The 23102-nt window shown below is 46.5% G+C and overlaps 3 protein-coding genes across 3 annotated transcripts in view; 2 read left to right on the plus strand and 1 right to left on the minus strand.

The window, feature by feature from the left end:
- The first annotated feature begins 582 nt into the window (after positions 1-582).
- Positions 583-3058, plus strand: ptpmt1 (protein tyrosine phosphatase mitochondrial 1). Its single transcript, XM_086193342.1, has 5 exons — positions 583-865; positions 1521-1601; positions 2124-2315; positions 2572-2679; positions 2826-3058. The coding sequence occupies exons 1-5, from the start codon at positions 719-721 to the stop codon at positions 2859-2861; spliced, it is 564 nt and encodes a 187-aa protein (XP_086049468.1). The 5' UTR covers positions 583-718; the 3' UTR covers positions 2862-3058.
- A 956-nt stretch (positions 3059-4014) lies between these two features.
- On the plus strand, positions 4015-7212 carry ndufs3 (NADH:ubiquinone oxidoreductase core subunit S3). Its single transcript, XM_086193355.1, has 7 exons — positions 4015-4145; positions 4647-4718; positions 5331-5428; positions 5767-5916; positions 6159-6284; positions 6419-6538; positions 6922-7212. Exons 1-7 carry the CDS (start codon positions 4091-4093, stop codon positions 7090-7092), a joined length of 792 nt encoding a protein of 263 aa, XP_086049481.1. The 5' UTR covers positions 4015-4090; the 3' UTR covers positions 7093-7212.
- A 1910-nt stretch (positions 7213-9122) lies between these two features.
- c1qtnf4 (C1q and TNF related 4) overlaps positions 9123-23102 on the minus strand; it is a 31250-nt gene continuing 17270 nt past the window's right edge. Inside the window, exons 2-3 of the mRNA XM_086224800.1 lie at positions 20002-20363; positions 9123-16121 (exon numbers count right to left, since the gene is read on the minus strand). Coding sequence (XP_086080926.1) covers positions 15357-16121; positions 20002-20363 — 1127 coding nt within the window. The 3' untranslated portion in view covers positions 9123-15356. The remainder of the gene's footprint in view (positions 16122-20001; positions 20364-23102) is intronic.

Consider the following 23102-nt stretch of genomic DNA (forward strand, 5'->3'; position numbering starts at 1 on the left):
CTGACCTCTGTTCCTCTGTGAGACACAATCTGAATGACCAACCAGTGCTCCCACAGCTCCCAGTGTTTGCGCTCCAGCAGACCAATGAGATAACACCCAACCTCGGGTGAAAACCACTGTCATGACAGGAAACTGAAAGGTCAAGTAAACGTGAAAGAAGAGGGCATTTTAGCATCAAGATGTACTAAGTACACATTATTACTGATTGTATTGGCTCCCATGCCCCCCCCCCCATCACTAGTAAATCAAATTTTGTGATTAAATATGGACTTAACTGCCCTTTTTAATCTGAAACTGAGTGACAGGCAGCAGACGTCATCATTTATTGCCCTTGTGCTCAGAATTCTGACTTCAACACCGGAATGACCGGGGCTCCTCCAGCGTCCAGGACCGCGCACCCGCCCCCTCGGTGATGCCCATGTATTCACACGCTCTCCTGCTTAAACGTGGGGGCAATAATAATAATAATAATAATAATAATAATAATAATATAATAATGACGACAACAACAACAACAATAAGTCTGTTTAGAACAAATCAACAAAATGAGTTTAGTTTGAAGGAGTCCCACCGGAAGTCGAGCTACTACTACCGGAACAGCTCGTGGAGAGGGAGGTCCTCTTGATGCCACCAGGCCAGGCTACCATGAGCACGCCGTTGGTGTGACAGTTGGGCCGCCTGTGTTGAGGGTCCTCCATCCGAGGCGGGGACCGCAGCCATGTCCGGGGCGCTGGCCAGGCTGCTCTTCTACCCGACCCTCGCCTACAACGTTGCCATGGAGAAGGTGTCTGTGAGACGGTGGTTCGACCGAGTGGACGAGACCGTCCTCCTTGGAGCACTGCCCTTCAGGTCCATGACGAAGCAGGTCAGAATCTCCGCCGGGACCCCGTCTCTGTCCGCCAGAGTCCCCTGACGTCACTGACCCAGTGGCTGATGGTAAATGCCTTCATTCGAGTTGGTGACGCTCTCACGCCGGTGGGTGAGTCATCCCGGGGGCGTCGGTCCGAGCTCAACACGCCGCAGGGTCACCGGTGAAGGAGGGTGTTCGCAGCTCCGGGTGTAGACGTCTGCGGCTGGAGTTCAGCCCGCCGACAGGGCTGAGCTGCTCTCATGGACTCGCGGACGGAGCAAACGTCTGGTTTCCTTTTCGTTCCCTGAGGTTTGCTGGTTTGGCGGGTGCTCGGGACGTCATCACGTCTGCTCCCCACAGTGTTTCTCCTTGATTCCTGGCAGCAGCGTCAATAACCCCGTCTCCTGGGAGGTGGATGTTTCCAGCTTTTTCAAACTTAATGTGTGGTTCCTTCCTGGATAAGTTGTTTTGTAGGGTTGGAGATGGGAACGCCGATGGATCCAGATTGTTGTTGTTGTAAGAACATTGTCCGACTGTGTCCTGGAGCAGTCGTTGACTCTTCTGTTTCATTCCTCTCCTCTGAAATTCTATTTCATCTTGCAGTCGTATGTGTTTGTTATCCTGACATGTGGAGACACTCAAGGTTCTGGTTCTGATTCTTGTGTTCCAGCTGGTGGAAACTGAAAATGTCCGAGGGGTCATCACCATGAATGAGAACTATGAGACCAAGTACTTCTGCAACTCAGCCGAGGTGAGTCCCTCCGCCCGGCGCCTCCAGGACGCCTCACTGTTGTGATGCGATCCATCGCGAGCTGAAACGAGGAGGAGGAACTCCTGCTGCCCAATCAGGAGGGCAGAATTCAGAGCGATTTAAAAGCTTCTTTGATCTTCCGTTACAGCCGTCAAAGGTCGGTCCTCATTCCTGACTTTGGTTTGCTCCGGCTTGTCAGTGCTCCTGGTTCTGGCCGTGTTGGACAGTGACCTGGATCGTCTGGAGTTCTAGACGCTCGGTTCAACGCAACAATGTGTCTGCCGAGGCTCTGAGAAATAACAATGGGCATTTTTCGATATTTCTTTGGGTTATTTTTTTCAAAAACGTGATTAAATGAGAACTTCCTTTGCAGATGTTTTTAAACGAAAGTTCCAGTTCCTCGTGTCATGAAAGTCAAAGCCAGATTGGTGAAGGTGTCGCTGCAGGACGTGCGGCCGGCTGCTGCCCCGGACGCCTGACTGACCCCTCCATCTAACGCCTCATCTCATGTGTGTGGTGCAGGAGTGGCAGGCGGTGGGAGTGGAGCAGCTGAGGCTGAGCACCGTCGACATCACGGGGGTCCCCAGCCTGGAGCACCTGCACCGGGGCGTGGAGTTCGCCCTGCTGCACAGACAGAAGGGAAACAGTGTCTACGTCCACTGCAAGGCAGGACGCTCCCGCAGCGCCACGCTGGCAGCTGCCTACCTCATACGGGTGGGTAGGTGGCCGGGGGGGTGGATGGAAGATGAGGCCTGACAAGAATTCCGTCATGAAAGCACTAATTTTTCTGTGTGATGGAGAGAATGTGTTTGAGAGGGTTAGGGTCCAAGAGGCCAGCTGGAGCCCTGGACCGTGACGCCACTGCCATTACTGCTCCATATTGATGTCTGTTTACCTTCATCAGCTGAAGGGCTCTGCTACCGCAGCGCCAGCTCGTCGAAGGCTTACGGTTGTGTTTCTCTGCTGGCAGTTGCATCGCTGCACGCCGGAGGAGGCCTGTCAGAAGCTGGCGTCCGTTCGTCCTCACATCCTGGTGCGCACTGCTCAGCTGGAGATGCTGAGGAGATACCACAGGCAGGTGTGTGGACAGTCCAGTTAGGCCAGAAGCACCTGGGCTCTGCTGCCCCCGCAGAGGAGACGCGCCTGGGGTTTCAATGTGATTCTCTGGAGTTGTTTTTGGAACTGGCAGGTTTTAATAGTAAATTCATGCTTCTTGTGTCACAGCTGCAACACCCTCTTGATGCTAGAATGTTGCCATGATAAACGTCTTCACCCACCTTCATTCCATCTGCAGTGAGAAACACTCCTGGTGTTTCAGTGGCGCTTGGACTGAAGGCTCTCAACAAGCCAGTGACGTTAGACTGTCATTCACCGCCCAGACTTTTGATTTGACTTAGTCATCTTCTGTTATGCCTCGTGAAAATATGGACAATATTTGTTAAATAAAACTTTTTAAATACAGTCTGATGTTGTTTTTCTTCAGCTGTCATGTGACAGGAGTGAACCGGGCATGGAAACACTGCTCGACACTCGTTTGACAGCTCTGAGGCTGTCAGACTTGAAACTAAAGATCACCCTCAAGTATTTCCTCAGGTTACTGAAGCACCAAGCGCGTTCAATCATGTACTAACATGTACAGAGAAGCCTGAAATGATTCATAGTCCTGTCAATTTACAGGAGTTTTTGATTTTTCTATTCGTCCGACTCGTGGGATGGGTGGACGCCACAGGAAGGTCTCCAGCCGCGCTCTGTTTCATTCTGAATTTACTGCACAAAACCTTTTAGAGTCTGTCAACAAATCATCACGGCCGATTTCTTCATACCTTCTTGAAACTTAAAACTTCATCCATTTTGGAATGAGCACGGCAGCTGTCAAAATGTCAAAATGATAAAAAAAAAAAAGTCAGGGAATCTGAAGTGGTAGCTTCAACCATCGAAGTGTAATAAGGACATACAAAAGTGAAAAGGTGGCGGTTGATTGGCAACAGTCTGAAAGCTTCATGGATGCGTCCAGATCAGTCCAGGGACGAGGGACGCGTCCAGATCAGTCCAGGGCCACCACAGAGGCTCTTCTGGCAAAACTGAGATCAGATCCCAAGGCATCCATATGTCACGTGGCTCACGGTCCCTACTACACTTGTATTACTTGATTTAATGTATTTATGTTGTAAAATTCTATTGCCTTTTTATTCACCTTACCATCATTTTTTTGTCTTTTTAATAATGTTTTCTTAATATTTAATCTGACTCTGGCTTGACTACATTATGAATATAATAGCTTTTAAATGGATAATTGGATTTTTTTTGTTCTATCTTAAGTTCAAATATTTTTTAAGTTTATATTTCATCATCTTAGCAGAGTTTTACTCTCTACTACTATGACTCCGTTTCCTTCTGCAACAGTCTCCACTTCCCCTCCCGCCCGTCAGGGGGCTCCAGAGCGCTGACTGCCATTTTTCTGGCCGAAGAAGCACGACCACAAAGCAATTATGGCGGCGTCGTTGGTCCGCTTTGTCCGCGGAGGTTTCGGACGAAGTTTTAACAGTAAGTTGACCGGAAACTCGTTTGTTTGTGTATAGTCAGTTGGCTGCGGTGACTCGTTTAATAAAGCGACACTTTATACGCTCCTGGAAACGCCATAGGGCCATTTTACCGGTCTGAGGTTTGACCTTCGGGCTCGCTACTGCTAGCTGCGTTAGCCTCTCCAGAGATGGATGGAAGGCAGCAGGGCAAGCTTTGTTTTTGTGGCGTGTGTGTGACGCACCGGGTCATTTGAGACGCTACAGAAAGGACCTGGTTTATACTTATGTTGACGTTCAAGGAGGACAAGATGTTGCTCCTCAGTCCAACATCATCAGCTACAGCCTTCGACACGACAGCACGTCTTTAGTACACACTGAGCACCGTCATACTCGTAAGAAGAGCATCTACTCACCACCGCTGTACTACCGGTACTACCGGTACATGTTCCTCTGACAGTCAGTCAAGCACGGACAGTGGAGCTGTCTGGAGACTGTTGTGATTCTCGACCTTCTCTTTCTCCAGTTGCGAGGACTCCGTGTGTCTTCCAGCGGCAGCAGCAGGCCAGGCTGCAGAGCTCCGCCACTGACACCAGCCGTGAGTACTCAACTGGTCAGGACGACATCGCCTTCTGCATCAGCCCGTTTCCCGTGCTGGTGCAGAGGCTTTCACATCTAACCAGGTTGGACAGAACACGTGACCCGTACGCAAGCGTCCTCCTCAGAGGTGGACTGGGAAGGTCTGTGGTCTGCGTGTTGGTCCGGTACTCATAATGATATAAAGCTTTCACAGCCACTCATAGTCACTGATTCAATGTTCTCAGTAGTAAAATGGTTTGAATAAAATACACCTGGACAGCTGAGATAGTCGCCAGGTGTAACATAGAATAGAAAAACACAGGACTTGTAGTTCGGCTAATGCCGATGCAGAAATAAGGGAATAAAGAAAAAATCTGGTGTGACTGTATTTTACATCAGCTAATAATTTACAAACGATAAGAGTGAAGTCAGTGGCTGAAGCTCTATGATGCCCGGTGGTGCTGAGGTACGAGATCAGCTCAGACTGAGCTTGAAGACCCGCCCCTTCTCTGTTACTGCAATTCAAAAAATCTCCAAATATTGCAAAATCGACTGGTGCTCATTAGAGGTTTGGCAGACGCTCTTTTACTTACGTCCTCTCATACCAAGATCTCCTACTTGTTTTCTGCAGCCACCGTTCGGCCCAAAGATGCTGTCTCCCACAACCAGCTGGTGGCATTTGGCGAGTATGTGGCAGAGATGATGCCCAAATACATCCAGCAGGTCCAGGTCAGTTCTGGGAGGAGCACCAGAGTCTGAGATTCCAACCCTGCTCCACTGATAAATTCACAGCTTTAGAATTGACTGGCATGACACTGACAACCCTTCAATCAGCGCCTGACGTCATCGTCACTCTTTCAACAACATGCATGGAAGTCTCTGGGTATCAGGATTGTTGAGGAACAAATCTGTGAGAAAGCAGCATGACGGAGAGACGGCAGCAGCAGATTGAGCTCCTGAGAACTGACTGTTGTGTTGCAGTTGTCAGATACATGGAGCTGTTCTGAGTGTGTGTGTGTGTGTGTGTGTGTGTGTGTGTGTGTGTGTGTGTGTGTGTGTGTGTGTAGGTGACTTGTTACAATGAGCTGGAGGTGATGATCCATCCTGATGGGGTGATACCTGTGCTGACATTCCTGAGGGACCACACTAATGCTCAGTTCAGGAACATGATTGACCTGACGGCTGTCGACATCCCCACACGCCAGAACCGCTTTGAGGTACAGCTCTGAATTTTTGGCGGCAGAACGGGCCTGTGTGAGAGTGCACGTGCAGGAGAGGCACTCTGGAGCGCTACGATGATGAAACTGAGCCATGAGCAGTGATGATGAGGAAACCTGTATTTCCTCTGATTCTCCCATCAAAGATGAGGAACAAATGCATTAAAACGGCGTCTGCAGAGAAACGCACGTAAACACGCACCTGTGTGTTCTCTACTGATAATGCGTGTGTTGGTTTGTAGATCGTTTACAACCTGCTGTCGCTGCGCTACAACTCCCGCATTCGTGTCAAGACGTACACAGACGAGCTGACGCCAGTGGACTCTGCTTTTTCTGTCCACAAGGCTGCCAACTGGTATGAGAGGGAGGTGAGTCCCCACCTGCACGACAGATCTGAGCGTTCACCACAGCTGATGACACGCAGGGACAGTGGTAGCGACGCTGTGTGTGTGTGTGTGTGCGTGCGTGCGTGCGTGTGTTTGTGTGTGTGTGTATTCTGCAGGTTTGGGATATGTTTGGTGTGTTCTTTGCCAATCATCCAGACCTGAGACGCATTCTGACTGACTATGGCTTCGAGGGTCATCCCTTCAGGAAGGACTTCCCTCTCTCAGGATACGTGGAGGTGAGTCCCACCAGCAGCTAAAGTTGTCTCGCCACCACAAGCCTGAACTCCAGTTCTGTTTTAAAAACATTCTCAAAGCCTCTTTTAATGCAACGGCAAGAAGAAAAACGGGCCCGCTGAGTGAGACCGTGTGTCCCGTTATTGAAGTGATGAGACCAGATGTGAACTAAGGGTTATCAGGGTGCCAGTGCTCCTGGTGGGGTCTTTCCAGTGATATTAAACAACCTCATCATTTCACTGGTTACAAAGGTGGCGGCTGCTGCTGGTGGACGTTCTCTTCAGATTGGCATTTAGCTCAGGAGGTAGAGTCACCGTCTGGTGATCAGAAACGTCCTGTTTCAGTTAAATTAGAAGTGCTGACAGAGGTTTGAACCCCTCTGCAGGTGCGGTATGATGATGAGGTGAAGCGTGTGGTTGCGGAGCCCGTGGAGCTGACGCAGGAGTTCAGGAAGTTTGACCTCAACACACCCTGGGAGGTGTTCCCCGCCTACCGAGAGCCCAAGGAGGCCGCCCCTAAACTGGAGGCCGGGGACCAGGCCCCTGAGAAGAAGTGAGCCCGTTCTTCTGCTGAGACGTCACTCAGCACCGTCACCCTGTCCTGTCTGGCGGACTGTCAAGCCTTCCTCAGATATTTATGTAAATACCAATAAAAGAGTCTGGAAGTGATTTTTCTGGTGAGTCATTTTGGAGCAGCCCTGCCACTGTTTGTTCCACCTCCATGTGATTCACTAACAAAACCAAAACATGACATTTGTCTTGTGTCCCTTCATCCTTAAGGGTGAGATGGAACCAGGTTCAGGGCTCTTCAGGTCCGTTTGGTTCTTAAAAGCAAGATGTGGAACCCCTCTCCTTTGTGGACCTGCATGTGTGCTCTGATGAAGCCAGCAAAGCTCTCACAGGGTTGCAGGGGCAGGGTCAGAACCTAGCTGACCTCTGTACTTGCGGAATGATGCACAGTGTCTGGTTCCCACTAGCAGAACCCATTTGAACTGCTACAGCGTAAAGAACGTCAGTAAATACCACACTCGGGAATCATGAAGCTTTTGATGCGTCTTAGGGCGGCGATGGCCCGCAAGTGTGGAGGAGACCGCGGAGGTCGTCTGGTGCTTTAAACATGACTGCAGTGGGAACAGCAGAAGAGGGAAACTGGTTCTGGACAACAGGTTCTGGAGAACTGGTTCTGGCCTGGTTTGATTGAATTATGGTAAAATAAACAATGGCAGAACCACATCCACTTTGCCATCCCTTCAAAACTGCACCCCTACAGATGTGGACAACATCAGGGAAGAAGGCGGTGCAGGATTGAGGCCTCAAACCTGGAGGCAGTCGGTCTGGTTGAGCGTCTGGTTCTCGGCTCTCCAAGCCTACGTGTGGGTTCATTCCTGAAACGGGATGCGGCTCGCTCTGTCAGGGTCCTCTTCACATTTGCCCACCACCCTTTATTTTCTGAAGTTATCCGATGTAACAGTCGGTCTGATTTTGAGGGCAGCCAGGGAGCCGCGACTCCTCCGTCCCTGTGGTCCTCTGGTCCTGCAGGGACACCGTGAAAAGCTTTTATCAGCACATTTGCCAAAATGTGGAAATTCTATGTTTTTTTCCTTTTTACCGAATCATCTGTTCGATTTAATTTGGTGGTGGAGCCCTGCTGCTAACTAGAACTCAGAGATCCCATCGGAGGCACGAGACGCAGCCAGACTGAAGTCTCTGTCCGCCGACCGTTTTCACTACAATTCTCAAGTAAATCTTGAAAGCCCTTGAAGACGGGTGTACAGAGCAAGAAAGTTTCTTGGTCAGAACTCAGCAGCCTTGCTTCATCTGGACCGTATTTAAACGGGCCCGCGGTACCATCGTGGTTGATTCTGCTAACCCTGCAGAGGAAACTGACCTGGAAAATTTCCTCATCTCCTTCAAAACAGTGAGGAACGCAGAGACAAAACCGGTGTAAACTCACGAGAAGCAACCAGAAGTGCAATTTAAGCAAAAAACCAGCTTCCCTGTAAGAGCCCATCAAAAGAGGAAGAGGCCTGGTGAGGAAGTGGGTTGGGAGTATTTTTAAAGATCCCCTCCAGACGTCTTTTAAGATGAACAAAAGTAATTGTCTCGTTAAAATCCGTAAAATTACTTCTACCTGTTTTCCCTCATTGAAAAAAATCCTGCATCTCTTAACATGCAGATGTATTTTAATTCAAAAGTTGGTGGATGCGACTTTTTGCTCACAGACTTCATCCTCTCATCTTGTGCTTGCGTGGACTCGAGGCTACGAGTTAACTCAGCCGTGATTAACAAGTTGTGATGTCACAGATCCTGATGGCGGCTGCATGCCTTTAGCTGAAACTGAATTTGACCATTGAGAGATTTTTGCTCCTGTACACTGCACAAACGTCCAACTGAAGGAACAAGAAGATGAGCATCTTTTAATTTAGTCTAATTTTAAAGGAAATTAAACTGGATTGCTGCTCTGCAAACCTGTGTTGGAAAAGAAAAGGAAAGAGAGGAAGCAGCCAGGAGATGGCGCTGTTGCATTTAAACCCGATGCAGCTCTGAACAGTTGAATGACTTGATCAAACGACAGCCCAAACTGCGCATTTCTTGTTTTTTATTTTGTCAAACGATGTCATTGTAGCATTCAATGTACATGTAGGAAATACTCAAACATTTGAAACCATGAGCTAGACTACGTAAACTCAACAGGGGCCCTATTTAGCTGATCGATGGCGCCGGCCGCTGGTGGTTGGCGCTACTTGTGAGTCGTACGTTGGGGGCGTGTTCAGCTTCACTCTGGTATTTAGAGGGCCAGTAGTCGGGGCACCAACCACGTCGCTGGACACCTGATTTTTCATGACAATGTTTTCTTTAAACATCTCGTCCCTCTTGACTCCACTGATCAGAGACCAGCCTCTTCTGGGTCCACGGAGCCAACATGGAGGCACCAGACCAGCCTCAGTAGCTTTGAATTTGTTCCAAATTTGTTCATTGCTGTAAATTTGTTGGTTAAAGGGTGCTTGGCATGAAAAACATCATTTGGCTTGAAACTAGCGATGCCGCTCGGCCGAGCGCCGTCCTGCACCGTGATCAAAATAGGGCCCCGTGGGTCAAAACCTCTTTTTCTCCAGGCCAAACAAGACAGGTTCTTGTTGGGCTTTTGGAGCTTAAAATGCTATTTTACATCTAAATAAATGACATTCACTCCCTTCTTCATCCACGTGCACATGGTTTCAGGAGTACAAGGATCACCTTCCATCAGCCAACACAAAGAAAGAAGCTCAGAGCAGAAACACGTTTACTGTACAGATCACGTAGCTCAGTCGCGGGACTGGGCCTGTCACTCAAGAGGATCTTTGAACTCATTGCATGTTCAGGTATTTGCATGCATCACACACATGCTTCTGGGAGATGGGCTACTTCACACACCATGAGCTGCACTGGATGCTGCACAATGTTTCAGTATGTAAAACTTTCACGGATTGATCAGGACTTTTCCAGGGAGACAGAAAAGTGCCAAAGTTTGGACTGAACACGTGAAATTAGATGCGCCGCGCCACGTTAGTTTCTCAGTGATGACATCACCGTGAGGCCGAGGGAAATGGAGATTTATCTGGGGTGCGTTGTGGAAAATGTAACAGCAGCGTGTCGTTTGCAGACAGAGTTATTCCTCACCGTTCATGACCTCAAAAGAGATGAGAGGGATTTTTGTTATAAGAAGGATTTTTAACAGCTGAAAAGATGAGAAAATGCAAATGTTGGCACAAAAGGAAAAGAAAAGCCGTTTACATGAAGAGGATTCAGTTACTTTTGTCTCTTCTTATATCCTAGAATAAACCGAAACCTAAATCCTGCTAAATCAGTACTCAGACAGTACTCAAGTACCAATACTCTAATAACTGTGTTTGTGAGTGTTAGCTTTAATGTTGGATTACTTAAAAGTGTTGGTACTTTCTACTTTGGTCTTACTACATTTAAAACTAAGGTATTGCTGTATTTTGTACTCCACAACATCGCTCGCAGTGCTCCTCTGTCTGTGTGACAGCAGAAGTTTGAATTACGTGATAACCGTCACATCACCGTCTTCAGAAATGTCCCCTTGGCGTCTGCTGTCATTTCAAAGTCAGTTTTCTTTTGTCCAGGATGAGAACTTGCACTGAAGTGCCTCAGTACTTCGACCACCTCTGATATCTTGTGCCTCTCTGGATGTTGAGAAAACCTGAAATTGTTTGTGTTGCAATTTTTTGTTGGCTTCTACTGAAAAATCGACATCCACGATGACGGCAATCCGACACGTCACCTGAAACTGCGCGTTCTATTTAAACGTGAAACGACTTACTTCATGTACTCAGAGTCTCTCATTTCATGAAAGGGTCATTCTGCTTTTTGGCTCCTATGTCTTATGTTTTGGGGTCCAAATAAAATGACCTCAATTCTTCCAGTTGTGGGTAGCAGCTGAAGGGCCATCAGAGGTCTCACTGGTCAACAATCAAATGGTTCCAGTCATTCTGCTCTGTAACAACAACTTTGACCCAAACACTGAAGAACAGGAAAAAAAGCACTTGAATTGTCCTTGAAGTGAAATACATCCTCATGAGTACTTGCACCAAGCATATTAGTACCAGTGTTTGTAGTATACTTGGAGGTGAACTTGCAATGACTTGTAGGACGAAATCGGCCCATTTCAAATTCATGAAGTTTTACTTTCACATACACTCAAAGTAAGCTGAGTACACAGCTGCATGTCCAGTGTTATTCTGTACCTGGGGAGTGGAGACGGAGGCGTGGCCATGTGACATGAGCAGCCCCCACATTCATTCTGAACAGTGTCTAAACCATTTCCTGTCCATTGATCACATCAACCAGTAACCAAGCATGAGGCAGGTGTGTTAATTAACATGTTATTAACATTGTTTACTACTGATGGTTAACGGGTGTTTGGCGACTGACATGGGAACCAGAAAAATGACCTAAAATGAACTCATTCGCACTCTTGAAACTTTAATGGTGGTAATAAACGCATTGTTGTTGATGTTTGCTGGAGCTTGGAGGGTTCAGTGTTGAAAGAAAGATGAAGCTGTCCATCCATCCATCATCCATCCATCCATCATCCATCCATCATCATCATCATCCATCCATCCATCATCATCATCATCCATCCATCCATCATCCATCCATCCATCATCATCATCATCCATCCATCCATCATCATCCATCCATCCATCATCATCATCCATCCATCCATCATCATCATCCATCCATCATCATCATCCATCCATCCATCCATCATCATCATCCATCCATCATCACCATCCATCCATCCATCATCATCATCCATCCATCATCACCATCCATCCATCATCATCATCATCATCATCATCCATCCATCATCACCATCCATCCATCATCATCATCATCATCATCATCCATCATCATCATCATCATCCATCCATCCATCCATCATCATCATCCATCCATCATCATCATCCATCCATCCATCATCATCATCCATCCATCATCACCATCCATCCATCCATCATCATCATCCATCCATCATCACCATCCATCCATCATCATCATCATCATCCATCTATCCATCATCATCATCATCCATCCATCATCACCATCCATCCATCCATCATCATCATCCATCCATCCATCCATCATCATCATCCATCCATCATCACCATCCATCCATCCATCATCCATCCATCTATCATCATCCATCCATCATCACCAATCACCATCCATCCATCATCATCATCATCATCATCCATCCATCCATCATCACCATCCATCCATCCATCATCATCACCATCCATCCATCCATCATCAACATCCATCCATCCATCATCATCATCCATCCATCATCCATCCATCATCATCGTCCATCCATCATCCATCCATCATCCATTCATCCATCATCCATCCATCATCCATCCATCATCATCATCCATCCATCATCCATCCATCCATCCATCCATCCATCCATCATCATCATCCATCCATCCATCCATCATCATCCATCCATCATCACCATCCATCCATCCATCATCATCATCCATCCATCCATCCATCATCACCATCCATCCATCCATCATCATCATCCATCCATCCATCCATCATCATCATCCATCCATCATCATCCATCCATCATCACCATCCATCCATCCATCCATCATCATCCATCCATCCATCCATCATCATCATCCATCCATCATCATCCATCCATCATCCATCCATCCATCCATCCATCATCATCCATCCATCCATCCATTCATCATCATCATCCATCATCATCATCCATCCATCCATCCATCATCATCCATCCATCATCACCATCCATCCATCCATCCATCATCCATCATCATCATCCATCCATCCATCCATCTATCATCATCCATCCATCATCACCATCCATCCATCATCATCATCATCATCATCATCCATCCATCCATCATCATCATCCATCCATCATCATCCATCCATCCATCCATCCATCATCATCCACCCATCATCCATCCTCCATTCATCCATCCATCCATTAGCATCCATCCATCATCATCATCCATCCATCCATCCATCATCATCATCCATCCATCCATCATCATCCATCCATCCATCATCATCATCCATCCATCCATCCATCCATCATCATCCACCCATCATCCATCCTCCATTCATCCATCCATCCATTAGCATCCATCCATCATCATCCATCCATCCATCCATCATCACCCACCCATCCATCCATCATCATCCATCCATCCATCATCATCCATCCATCCATCATCATCATCATCCACCCATCATCCATCATCATCCATCCATCATCATCCATCCATCCATCATCATCATCATCCACCCATCATCCATCATCATCCATCCATCATCATCCATCCATCCATCATCATCATCCACCTATCCATCCATCCATCCATCATCATCCATCCATCCATCATCATACATCAGCATCATCATCCACCCATCATCCATCCATCATCATCCATCCATCCATCCATCATCCATCATCATCCATCCACCCATCAGCCATCATTCTTCCATCATTCATCCTTCCATCATACATACATACATCCATCATCCTTCCATCATTCATCCATCCATCATCCTTCCATCATTCATCCTTCCATCATTCATCCATCCATCATCCTTCCATCATTCATCCTTCCATCATTCATCCATCCATCTTTCACTGCTTATCTGAAGTACTTTTTCCAGTTGAGTTGAAGGCTCCTCACCCTATCAGCAGATGAAGTACAAGCCAGTCAGACCTTTTGGTAAAGCTTCCAGCTCAGGTGGTGACACTGCTCAGCTACACTGGGACATTCTCTCTTCCTGCGTTTCTGTTTTGAAAGCAGCGCTGAACTGACAGGAGAATCTTATGTTCTGAATTTTTAAACCGGGTCGCTGTCTCCCTTGTTTTATGGCAGTCATTCAGAGGTGAGCTGGCCTGCGCTGGATCATGCCACAGCTCCGTGTCTCATACACGCGTTCACTTCCTGTTCACAGTAATAAAAAATGCAAATGTTCGATGAGGCGTCTCTTCCCATGGTGCCTCCCCTGCTGAGACGGTAATTTCATCACGTCAAGGTTCATCACAATCTGAACAGTATCATCTTCCTCCTGGCAGCGTGAAATGAAACAGACATGCATATCAGTGTGGCCTGGGAGCAGCAAATCAAGTCTCCCCTTGGTGGAGGCCATCGTACGAAATGAATGAAACGCTTCTAGAATCAAGAATCAAATTATGGGCTCCATGGCTGCGGGCTCAGAGGGGACCTGTGGTCAACAGGGAGTGCGGCTGGGTTTACACGTCCAGAACTGAGTCCGTTTGGTCCCGGTGTTGTCTGATGACACTGCACCAGAGGGAAGGAAACACGTCAATCAAGGAAGGAGACTCAGTTTGACAAAGGACGCGTAGATTTTTCACACGTCTGTAAAGATATAAAAGTTACATGCAAGCCGGAACAGCGCAACAAAAGCTCCTCAAGAAGGACGTTTCTGTGGTTACCTCTGCACGTTCAGGTACTTTAAAACCAAATCTATCCATCTGTGGGGGTTGGGTTCGGTTCACATTTAACCAATATCCATTAGTGATGCTTTTTTGAACATTAATAACAAAAATGTAAAAACGGACAAATTTCTCTAGATCTAGAACTTTTTTACCTGTACTAGTATACTTGTGGGTAAAAAGCTACCTTTACTCTGTTAATTTTGTTATGTTCCGCTTGTTACTTTACTCAACCATTTTCTGACTTGATGTACAACCTATTTACTTCTCGGCCACTGAGATGAGCAGAGATTCAGGTTCTTCCCTCAGAGCAACAGCAGAGAACACGTGTGACCCTGCAGACCTACAGAACAATCACTTAGAACTCACTAATGGTGGACACAGCTACAGAGACGATGCCACAAATGTCCACGACATAGAATCATGAGGGTGAAGTCCTGGTGCGTTGCAGGGGCCATGCTAACTTGAACGGGAGTTCAACTGACACAGAGGAGAGCGAGTAATAAGTTTTCAGCAGAGAGTCAGAAGGATTCATTAGTGGTCCCATAACTGCCTCTCCAGGTTCAGCATTGGAATGAGAGATGGAGTCAAATCCTGGTAACCCTTTAGCTGGAGATGGACAAGCCCCGTCGAAGCTCCGCTCTCAGTTCAAAGTCCTGCGACACTGTGAAGGAATTCATGTGAGGAGGAGATCAGATGGCACCATTCATACCCGTATTTACCACTCGGCCATCAATGGCTGTTGCGGACTCAGACTTCTCCACCTCTCATGATTTCAGTCCACAGTGATCAGTGTGTGTGCGGCTAGGGCTTCTTGTCCGTGAATGAGTGGCTGGTGGTGGTTAGGGGAGTGGTGGGGAAGTCTGGGTAGACCAGGAATCCTGTGAAGGTGATGTATTTTGCGTGGTTGCTGTAGGCGCCAAAGCCATCCCTCTGGTGGGAGTAGAGCCAGACGGTGTCTCCTGGCTTCAGCGACATCATCAAGCTCTGGCTCTGCAGAGCTTTCTCGCCCTGGCTGTCGTCGTAGATCATCGCCTGCACCTCCAGACGGTTCTTCATCAGTTTCACGGACAGTGTCTTCTGAGGCAGCTTGCCCACATTGAAGGAGAAGTAGTAGGCCCCGGGAATACGGCAGGTGAACACGCCCTCGGTCACATTGAAGTCCTCTCCGATGTTAACGAAAGCTGTGTCGAAGCTGACCGGCCGGTGCTGGGGCATGCCTGCTTGGTTTACTCCCACAATACTCTGGGTGCGTCCCACTGAAAAGGCGGATCGCTGGTCGTCATCATCCTCCTCTTGCTCTTCGTTGATCTCCTCCTTACGTGGCAGCTCCTCCTGCTCAGTGGCCTGGTTACCATTCCACATGTTTTCCTGCTGGGGCTGCTGGGAGTCGTAGGCAGGGTGGTGTTGGTGTGCCTGGTAGTCGTAGGTGTCAGGGTAGATGAGGTAACCGTTGAAGGTGGTGTAGTGTCCTGTGTTACTGTAGAGGGCATAGCGAGGGTCACCATGGAGACGGAGCCAGACGGTGTCACCAAACTCCAGCTGCAGCATCACACTCTGGCTCTGCACCTGAGGAAGGAAGCGCAGAGTCTCAGTCAAATCAGAGGAGAATCACAGCCCCCAGAGGTCAAAGGTCAGCCCATCAATGACCTCACGCAGCACTGGGAGTCTTAGTCCCGACCTGTAGCTTTTTGGATATATTCTACGTGTAGGAGTAGATTTAACACAACATACTTTTTTACCTGTACTAGTATATTTGTGGGTAAAAAGCTACCTTTACTCTGTTAATTTTGTTATGTTCCGCTTGTTACTTTACTCAACCATTTTCTGACTTGATGTACAACCTTTTTACTTCTCGGCTACATTCAGGCTTCACCGTCACTTCAGCGAGTCGTTCCTCAGGACAAGACATGCTGCAAGAACAGCAACAGACACCGAAACCCGCCCACAAGCGGTAACTCAATCCCTAATGCTTTGTTATAAAAAAAAAGTGAGTGACATGCTGACAGAAAAGTCTGTTCAAGTTTTAAATGATGTCATGAATATTGGTTTTACTATTGTTTTAGTTTAGGCTAATTATTGTGGTAATATATGCTTGATTACAGTTGTCTTGGCCACTGGAAGTAAATCAGTACCTCAGTAGTCTTTTCACAAAGTACTTTTTCACTCTCACTCAAGTAATTATTTGACTTCTTGAACTTCTACTTGAGTAACTATTATGTCAAATTTACATGAATCCAGTACAACGTTTGGCTGCTCGACCTGCCTGGCAACCTTGGCAAAACACACATTTGGTGTCTTTGTGTCACTTCAACTTGAGGAACTTGTGTCCTAACCTGACCCAATCAGATCAGGTCACTAATATTCCATCCATCCATCCATCCATCCTCCATCCATCCATCCATCCATCCTCCATCCATCCATCCATCCATCCTCCATCCCTCCATCCATCATTCATCCTCCATCCCTCCATCCATCATCCATCCATCCATCCATCCATCCATCCTCCATCCATCCATCCATCCTCCACCCACCCATCCATCCTCCCTCCCTCCATGTTCCCCCTCTTCTCCTGTTCAGGGTGGTGGGGGTGGAGCCTATCCCAGCAGCCTTCCCCCTGGACAGGTCACCAGTCCATGGCAGGGCCAACACATAGAGACAGACAACCATTGGCTCTCCCAGCCACGCCTACGGTCAATTTAGAGTCTGGATTAACCTGGTCCCTCTTGATGTCTTTGGACTGTGGAGGAAGCTGGAGTACCAGAGAGAACCCAGCAGGAACAGGGAGAACATGGAGACTCACCCAGAAAGACCCCGTGCTGCAGCCGGGGCTCCACCCTCAACCTTCTTGCACAGTGAGGACCACTGCTCCACCAGGCCACCGTCACTAATATTGATATTGATTGATATCGGGATGTGTTGAATTCCTGTAACATTGTCTTTTCTGTTTCAGAGTCATTTTGATTGTGAGTTGTAATCTAGTTAGTTCAAGTCTTTGGTTTCCTGGCATCAGTCGCCAGCACCTGAAGTTGCGCTACCCGAGCCTCCTTCAGTCCTCTGATTGTCTCCAAGTGCTCCCCCTCTACAACGGTCACCTTGTGTTTGCTCTCAGGAGATTTTGCCTGTATTTTTTGGTTAGAGGATTTTTTTTTGTTGAAATTTTATTTAAATTTTTTCAGTTAAACATTGAACAATGTCTGAGACAAGGTCAGTGATGTAAAAAGGTACAAATGGCGGTGCAAATGTATATCAAATAAACATTACACATCGTGATAATAAGGATGAGCAAACAAGACAGACAAAAATGAATAAATAATTAGCTAATAAAAAAAGAATGAATAAATGATGAGGTAATAATTTAAAAAAATAAAAAATTTAAAAAAATTCCACATCGTGTCAGGGTCCGTTTCCATTACTTTAGGAACAGCCTCAACAAACCAAATAGTTCATATTGTTAGATATTTTCCGACCCTGCTCCACCTTCGTTCAAAAAGGTCCACTTTCAACTGTAATGATGCGGTCGTTCTCTCCATGAGATAAACCTGTCTCAATCTCTGCTTCCATTCAGCCACAGTCGCTGCTTTAACTTTCTTCCAGTTTGCTGTTATATTTTTCTTGGCAACCAATAATAAAATAGGCAAAATATATCTTTGGTCAGCAGTGAAAAGGTCGACCGGTACAGCACCCAGCAGGTAGAGCAGCATGTTTGATGGAATTTCTCTTTTCATAATTCTCTCAATTTCGTCTTTAATCTTTTTCCAATATTCAAGAATAACCGGACAGTCCCAGAAAATGTGCGTGTGATCACCTATTTTACCACACTGTCTCCAGGATAGAGCTGCTGAGGGGTCTTTAACGAAATTTGAAACAGCTAAAGGGGTGCGAAAAAATCTGATTTTAAGTTTCCAGTTGAACTCTTTCCACTGCTGACTGCTGATACCTTTATGACTGCTGTTACAAAGTTTATCCCAAAGTTCGTCTTCTATTATTATATTAGATTCCAATTCCCATTTTTCCTGAATATTATAGGTATTTTCATCTAAGTCTGATGAGAGTCTTTTATAGAGGTGGGAGACATGTTTATGTAATGGAAGACGTTTTTCCCAGATTCCAATGAAATATTGTTCTATATTATTTGGGGTTTTGCCAATTCGCTCTTTGTCTTTATGATTTGTAATATAGTGCCTAATTTGCAGGTATCTATAAAAATCAGTAGAGGGGAGGTCGAATTGTTCCTGAAGCTGGGTAAAGGACTTTAAGTGTGTTTCTTCAAATAATTGATTAAAAATAATGAGACCTTTAGCAGCCCATCTCCTAAAACCATGATCTGAGACCGAAGGTGGAAAATCAATGTTGCCCACTATGGGCATAGCTGGAGAAATAGATCCACTATCTTTAAACATCTTTTTAACTTCCGCCCAAATCTTTATAGTGTGTTTTATCCATTCATTTTCAAGCTTCATTTCATTGACATGTTTCAAATCTACAAAGGGTAGGACAGCCAACGGTGCACCTTTAACTTCACCCTGTTCTATTTGAATCCACTTTGCCTCCTCGTCTCCGCTGATCCGCCCCACAATCGCTGCCAGCTGAGCTGCCCAGTAGTAAAATTTCAAATTCGGCAATGCCAGACCTCCTCTATTTTTAGCCAAATGAAGTATTTTAAGTCTAATTCTGGGTCTCTTGTGTTGCCATATAAATTGAGAGATTAATTTATTTAACATATTAAAAATGGAAATTGGAACTCGTATGGGCAGCGACTGAAATAAAAACAGGAGACGGGGAAGCAAATTCATCCGTACTGTTTCGACTCTGCCAAACAGAGACAGGGGGAGGACTTCCCAGCGGGTCAGATCGCTCCTTATTTCTTTAATTAGCTTGGTTGGTTAGAGGATTTTGTACTTTGTCCTTGTTGACCCCTGGTGCCAGTCTGTTCCTGTGCGACCTCTCTTCCTGTGGTTTGACTTGTGCCTTGGTAAAAACTTTGATGGACACATCTGGTCCCAGAGGGTTTTTCTTTGTCTGGGTGTTCATTTTGTGCATTTTCATTTTTATTAACCCAATGTTTTAGCTTCTTCGTCATTTGTTTTTAAAAGAGAGGAAGTGATCTTAGTCCACATGTACCGAGTCTTCCTGTTCAGCCGGACAATGATGTTTCCATTTAAACTGAAGTTACTTTGTGGAGTTGGAGGAGCAGGATCACACCCCTCCTCTCACCTTTCCTTCTTTCCCGTGTCTTCCCTGCTGCTTCTTCTCCACAGGGTCCTGGGGGTCCGTCATGCTTGGGAACCACGTTGGCGTCCCTGTCTGGAGCTTCCCCAGATGCCTAACTAATACCATCCTCTTTAACAAGTCATTAAACACATTTGTTTGACGATGCAGTCCTGCTAGTAAAGCCAATAGAGCAATCAGGGCAACCTTTATTATTCAATTCTTCCCTGCGACCCACCTTCCTCTCCTCCCCGGCGTTCTCCTCATACACAATGGCCTGCACCTCATTTCTGTTCTTCATCAGCATCACCGACAGGTCTTTGTGGGGAAACTTCCCCACCGTGAAGGAGAAGTAATAGGCCCCAGGGATGCGACAACGAAACAAACCAGCCTTGAGGTCAAAATCCCCACCGATGTTGACATAGACAGTGTCAAAGGTCACTGTCATCTTGGGCCCGCCTTCCATGCTGGTGGTGCGTGCAACTGAGAAAGCCGAGCGTAACTCCACGTCATCAAGCAGACGAGCGAAACCCAGCACGCTACCCGCATGGCTCAGGCACAGCAGGCCAATCAGCACGCTCGCTGGGAGCAGCATCGTATCTGTCGAGAGAAGGAGAGATGAGATTATTTGATTTGATTTGTCGGGCGGTCTGGAGTCCGGGGAACTTCTGAGAAGATGCATCAGCTGGTGAACCGGTGACTGGAAAATCTGCCTGTTTCTCACTGTCTTTGCCAGAAAGGCAACAGCTGCACATTAGACTGTTGCCTCGCAGGGCACATTGAGGCTAATGACGTGCACTGTCCTGTAAAAACTAAAGTAATTACATCCTCTGATGCTGGGATTCGTTTAGCGACTTGCTGAAAATAGACGCAGCTTGGGAGAAAAATACACATGTTGTGATTCTAGCTGTGTCTCCTGCTTTTATTCACTCTTACAACATGAAAAGTCGTCACACCACTTCATGCTTCATTGCTCATCTGTTGTCTTAAAGGTTTGTGATAATCAGCCGCAGTTCGCCTAACATATGTAGCGGGATCCCTCTGCCGCAGAGAGGAAAGTCTTCCTGAGCTCCAGCCACCATTGGATGAGTGAATCAACGCACTTCTTTGGTTGATGTATTGCTTTGAAAGACCACATTTGAGGAATGCACAAGACAGAGCAAAAGCGTTAAAATAGTTTTAAGTTTAGTGAAACAAGAAATAGATTCTCTGTAAAACAAAAGTCAAATGAGGTAAAAAAAAAATTCATTATTTTTAAATATTCAAAAAACACAAAAGCAACCATACAAGGTGAAATCAAATTCTTGTACGAGCAACAAACTTAAAGAACAGAATCTAATCTGACTGGCCATTGTGCTGCACTGTCTTCACGACAACATACACATTTTGGTACCAAAGAGGTACCTGAGGGTTCCAGCCAGAGAAAAAAAACCCAATTTTCACAAACAACCAGAGAAACAACTCATCTGAGTCCGGAAGTGTGTCTCTGTGCCCCTGACGAAGCAGCACCAGGAGCACACCTGTGGGTGGATCCCCTCCAGGAGAGAAAGCGCACATTGGCTCATCATGAAAAATAGAGCGTGGAAGAGGCTGGTTCAGTCTGCTGGAGGACAACACACACACACACACACACACACACACACACACACACACACACACACACACACACACACAGACACAGACACACACACACACACTCACACTCACACTCACACTCACACACACTCTGCTGTATGTGAGTCACTCAGGCAGATCACTCTCAGTAGAAGATGTATTAATGTGTTTTCCATTAGTGGAGACGAGCACTCTTATTGTCTCTTTGTCCTCCTCTAATGAACCAACAGGAAGCACACACACACACACACACACACACACACACACACACACACACACACACACACACACACACACACAGGTACAACTCTTACAGCCCGTCGCAACAACCAGATCCAGCAGATCAGGAGGAACTTCTTTAGGTTCACTGAACAGATTCCAGAGTTCAGCTGTCATTGATGAATTCCATCCTGTGAATGTTCTCTGTGATCATGATCAGAGATCACAGCCATGATCACAGCCACAATCACAGATCATAGACATGATCACAGATCACAGCCATGATCACAGCCATGATCACAGATCACAGACACGATCACAGCCACGATCACAGATCACAGCCACAATCACAGCCACGATCACAGACATGATCACAGCCACGATCACAGATCACAGCCACAATCACAGCCACGATAACAGACATGATCACATACAGCAGAGTGTGTGTGTGTGTGTAAATATGGTGGTGGTATATTATATTATATTATATTATATTATATTAAATTATATTATCCATCCCTCCATGTTCCCCCTCTTCTCCTGTTCAGGGTGGTGGGGGTGGAGCCTATCCCGGCAGCCTTCCCCCTGGACGGGTCACCAGTCCATGGCAGGGCCAACACATAGAGACAGACAACCATTGGCTCTCCCAGCCACGCCTACGGTCAATTTAGAGTCTGGATTAACCTGGTCCCTCTTGATGTCCATAGACACCTTTTGCCTGAGGGCTGCTGGCATAGGCCCCACCCCCAGCCCCCTTAACAGGATAAGCAGTAGAAAATGAATGGATGGATAATATAATATAATATAATATAATATAATATAATATAATATAATATAATATAAGACAATATAATATAATACAATATAATATAACTGGCTTGACAGTCCGAGCAAAGCTGTGCAGTTTTAATGGCTGCTCTGTAACTAACACGGCTCGGTTATGGTTGAGAATTTGATTCCTTGTCACGTTCGTCACTCATGTCAAAGACCGCCGGCTCGTCTGGAGAGAGGGTCTGCATGTTGGAGGCTTTGCTTGCTTCATCTACAGCTGCAGCGCGCTGCAGGAACAAAATGATCCTCTTGTTTGTTTATGCAATCGACCTCCTTAGATGGAGTGTAATTATCGTGTTTAATTGTACTTAAAGCATAGAAACACAACTGATCGTTTTTTTTGTCTTATTACTGCAGCAGGGGGAGAAATTCATTCTGCACAAGAGACCAAAAATGCTGCACTGCTGGCTTCGCTGCAGGTTTTATCATTTTCCTTCATGAGGATGTGGACTGTAGTCTGGAAAGATATAAAAAGCTCAAAGAAGCTGTGACAGTTCAGCGGCTGGGCTCGTTCCTATAACGGCAGCTTGCACTAAGAAATAGCGTTTGTTTGTCTGTGTAATGGCAGCAGCTTTAACTGGTGGTGTTGACAGACTGTAGTCCTCAGAGAGAGTGATGCTTCAGGTTCAAACAGCAATGAAGGAACAGATCAAACAAAGCTCCTCCATAATGAGC

The sequence above is a fragment of the Aulostomus chinensis genome, chromosome 2 (genome assembly GCF_037954235.1).
Source record: "Aulostomus chinensis isolate RoL2024-O1b breed Wild chromosome 2, RoL_Achi_v1.0, whole genome shotgun sequence".
Classification (NCBI taxonomy): domain Eukaryota; kingdom Metazoa; phylum Chordata; class Actinopteri; order Syngnathiformes; family Aulostomidae; genus Aulostomus; species Aulostomus chinensis.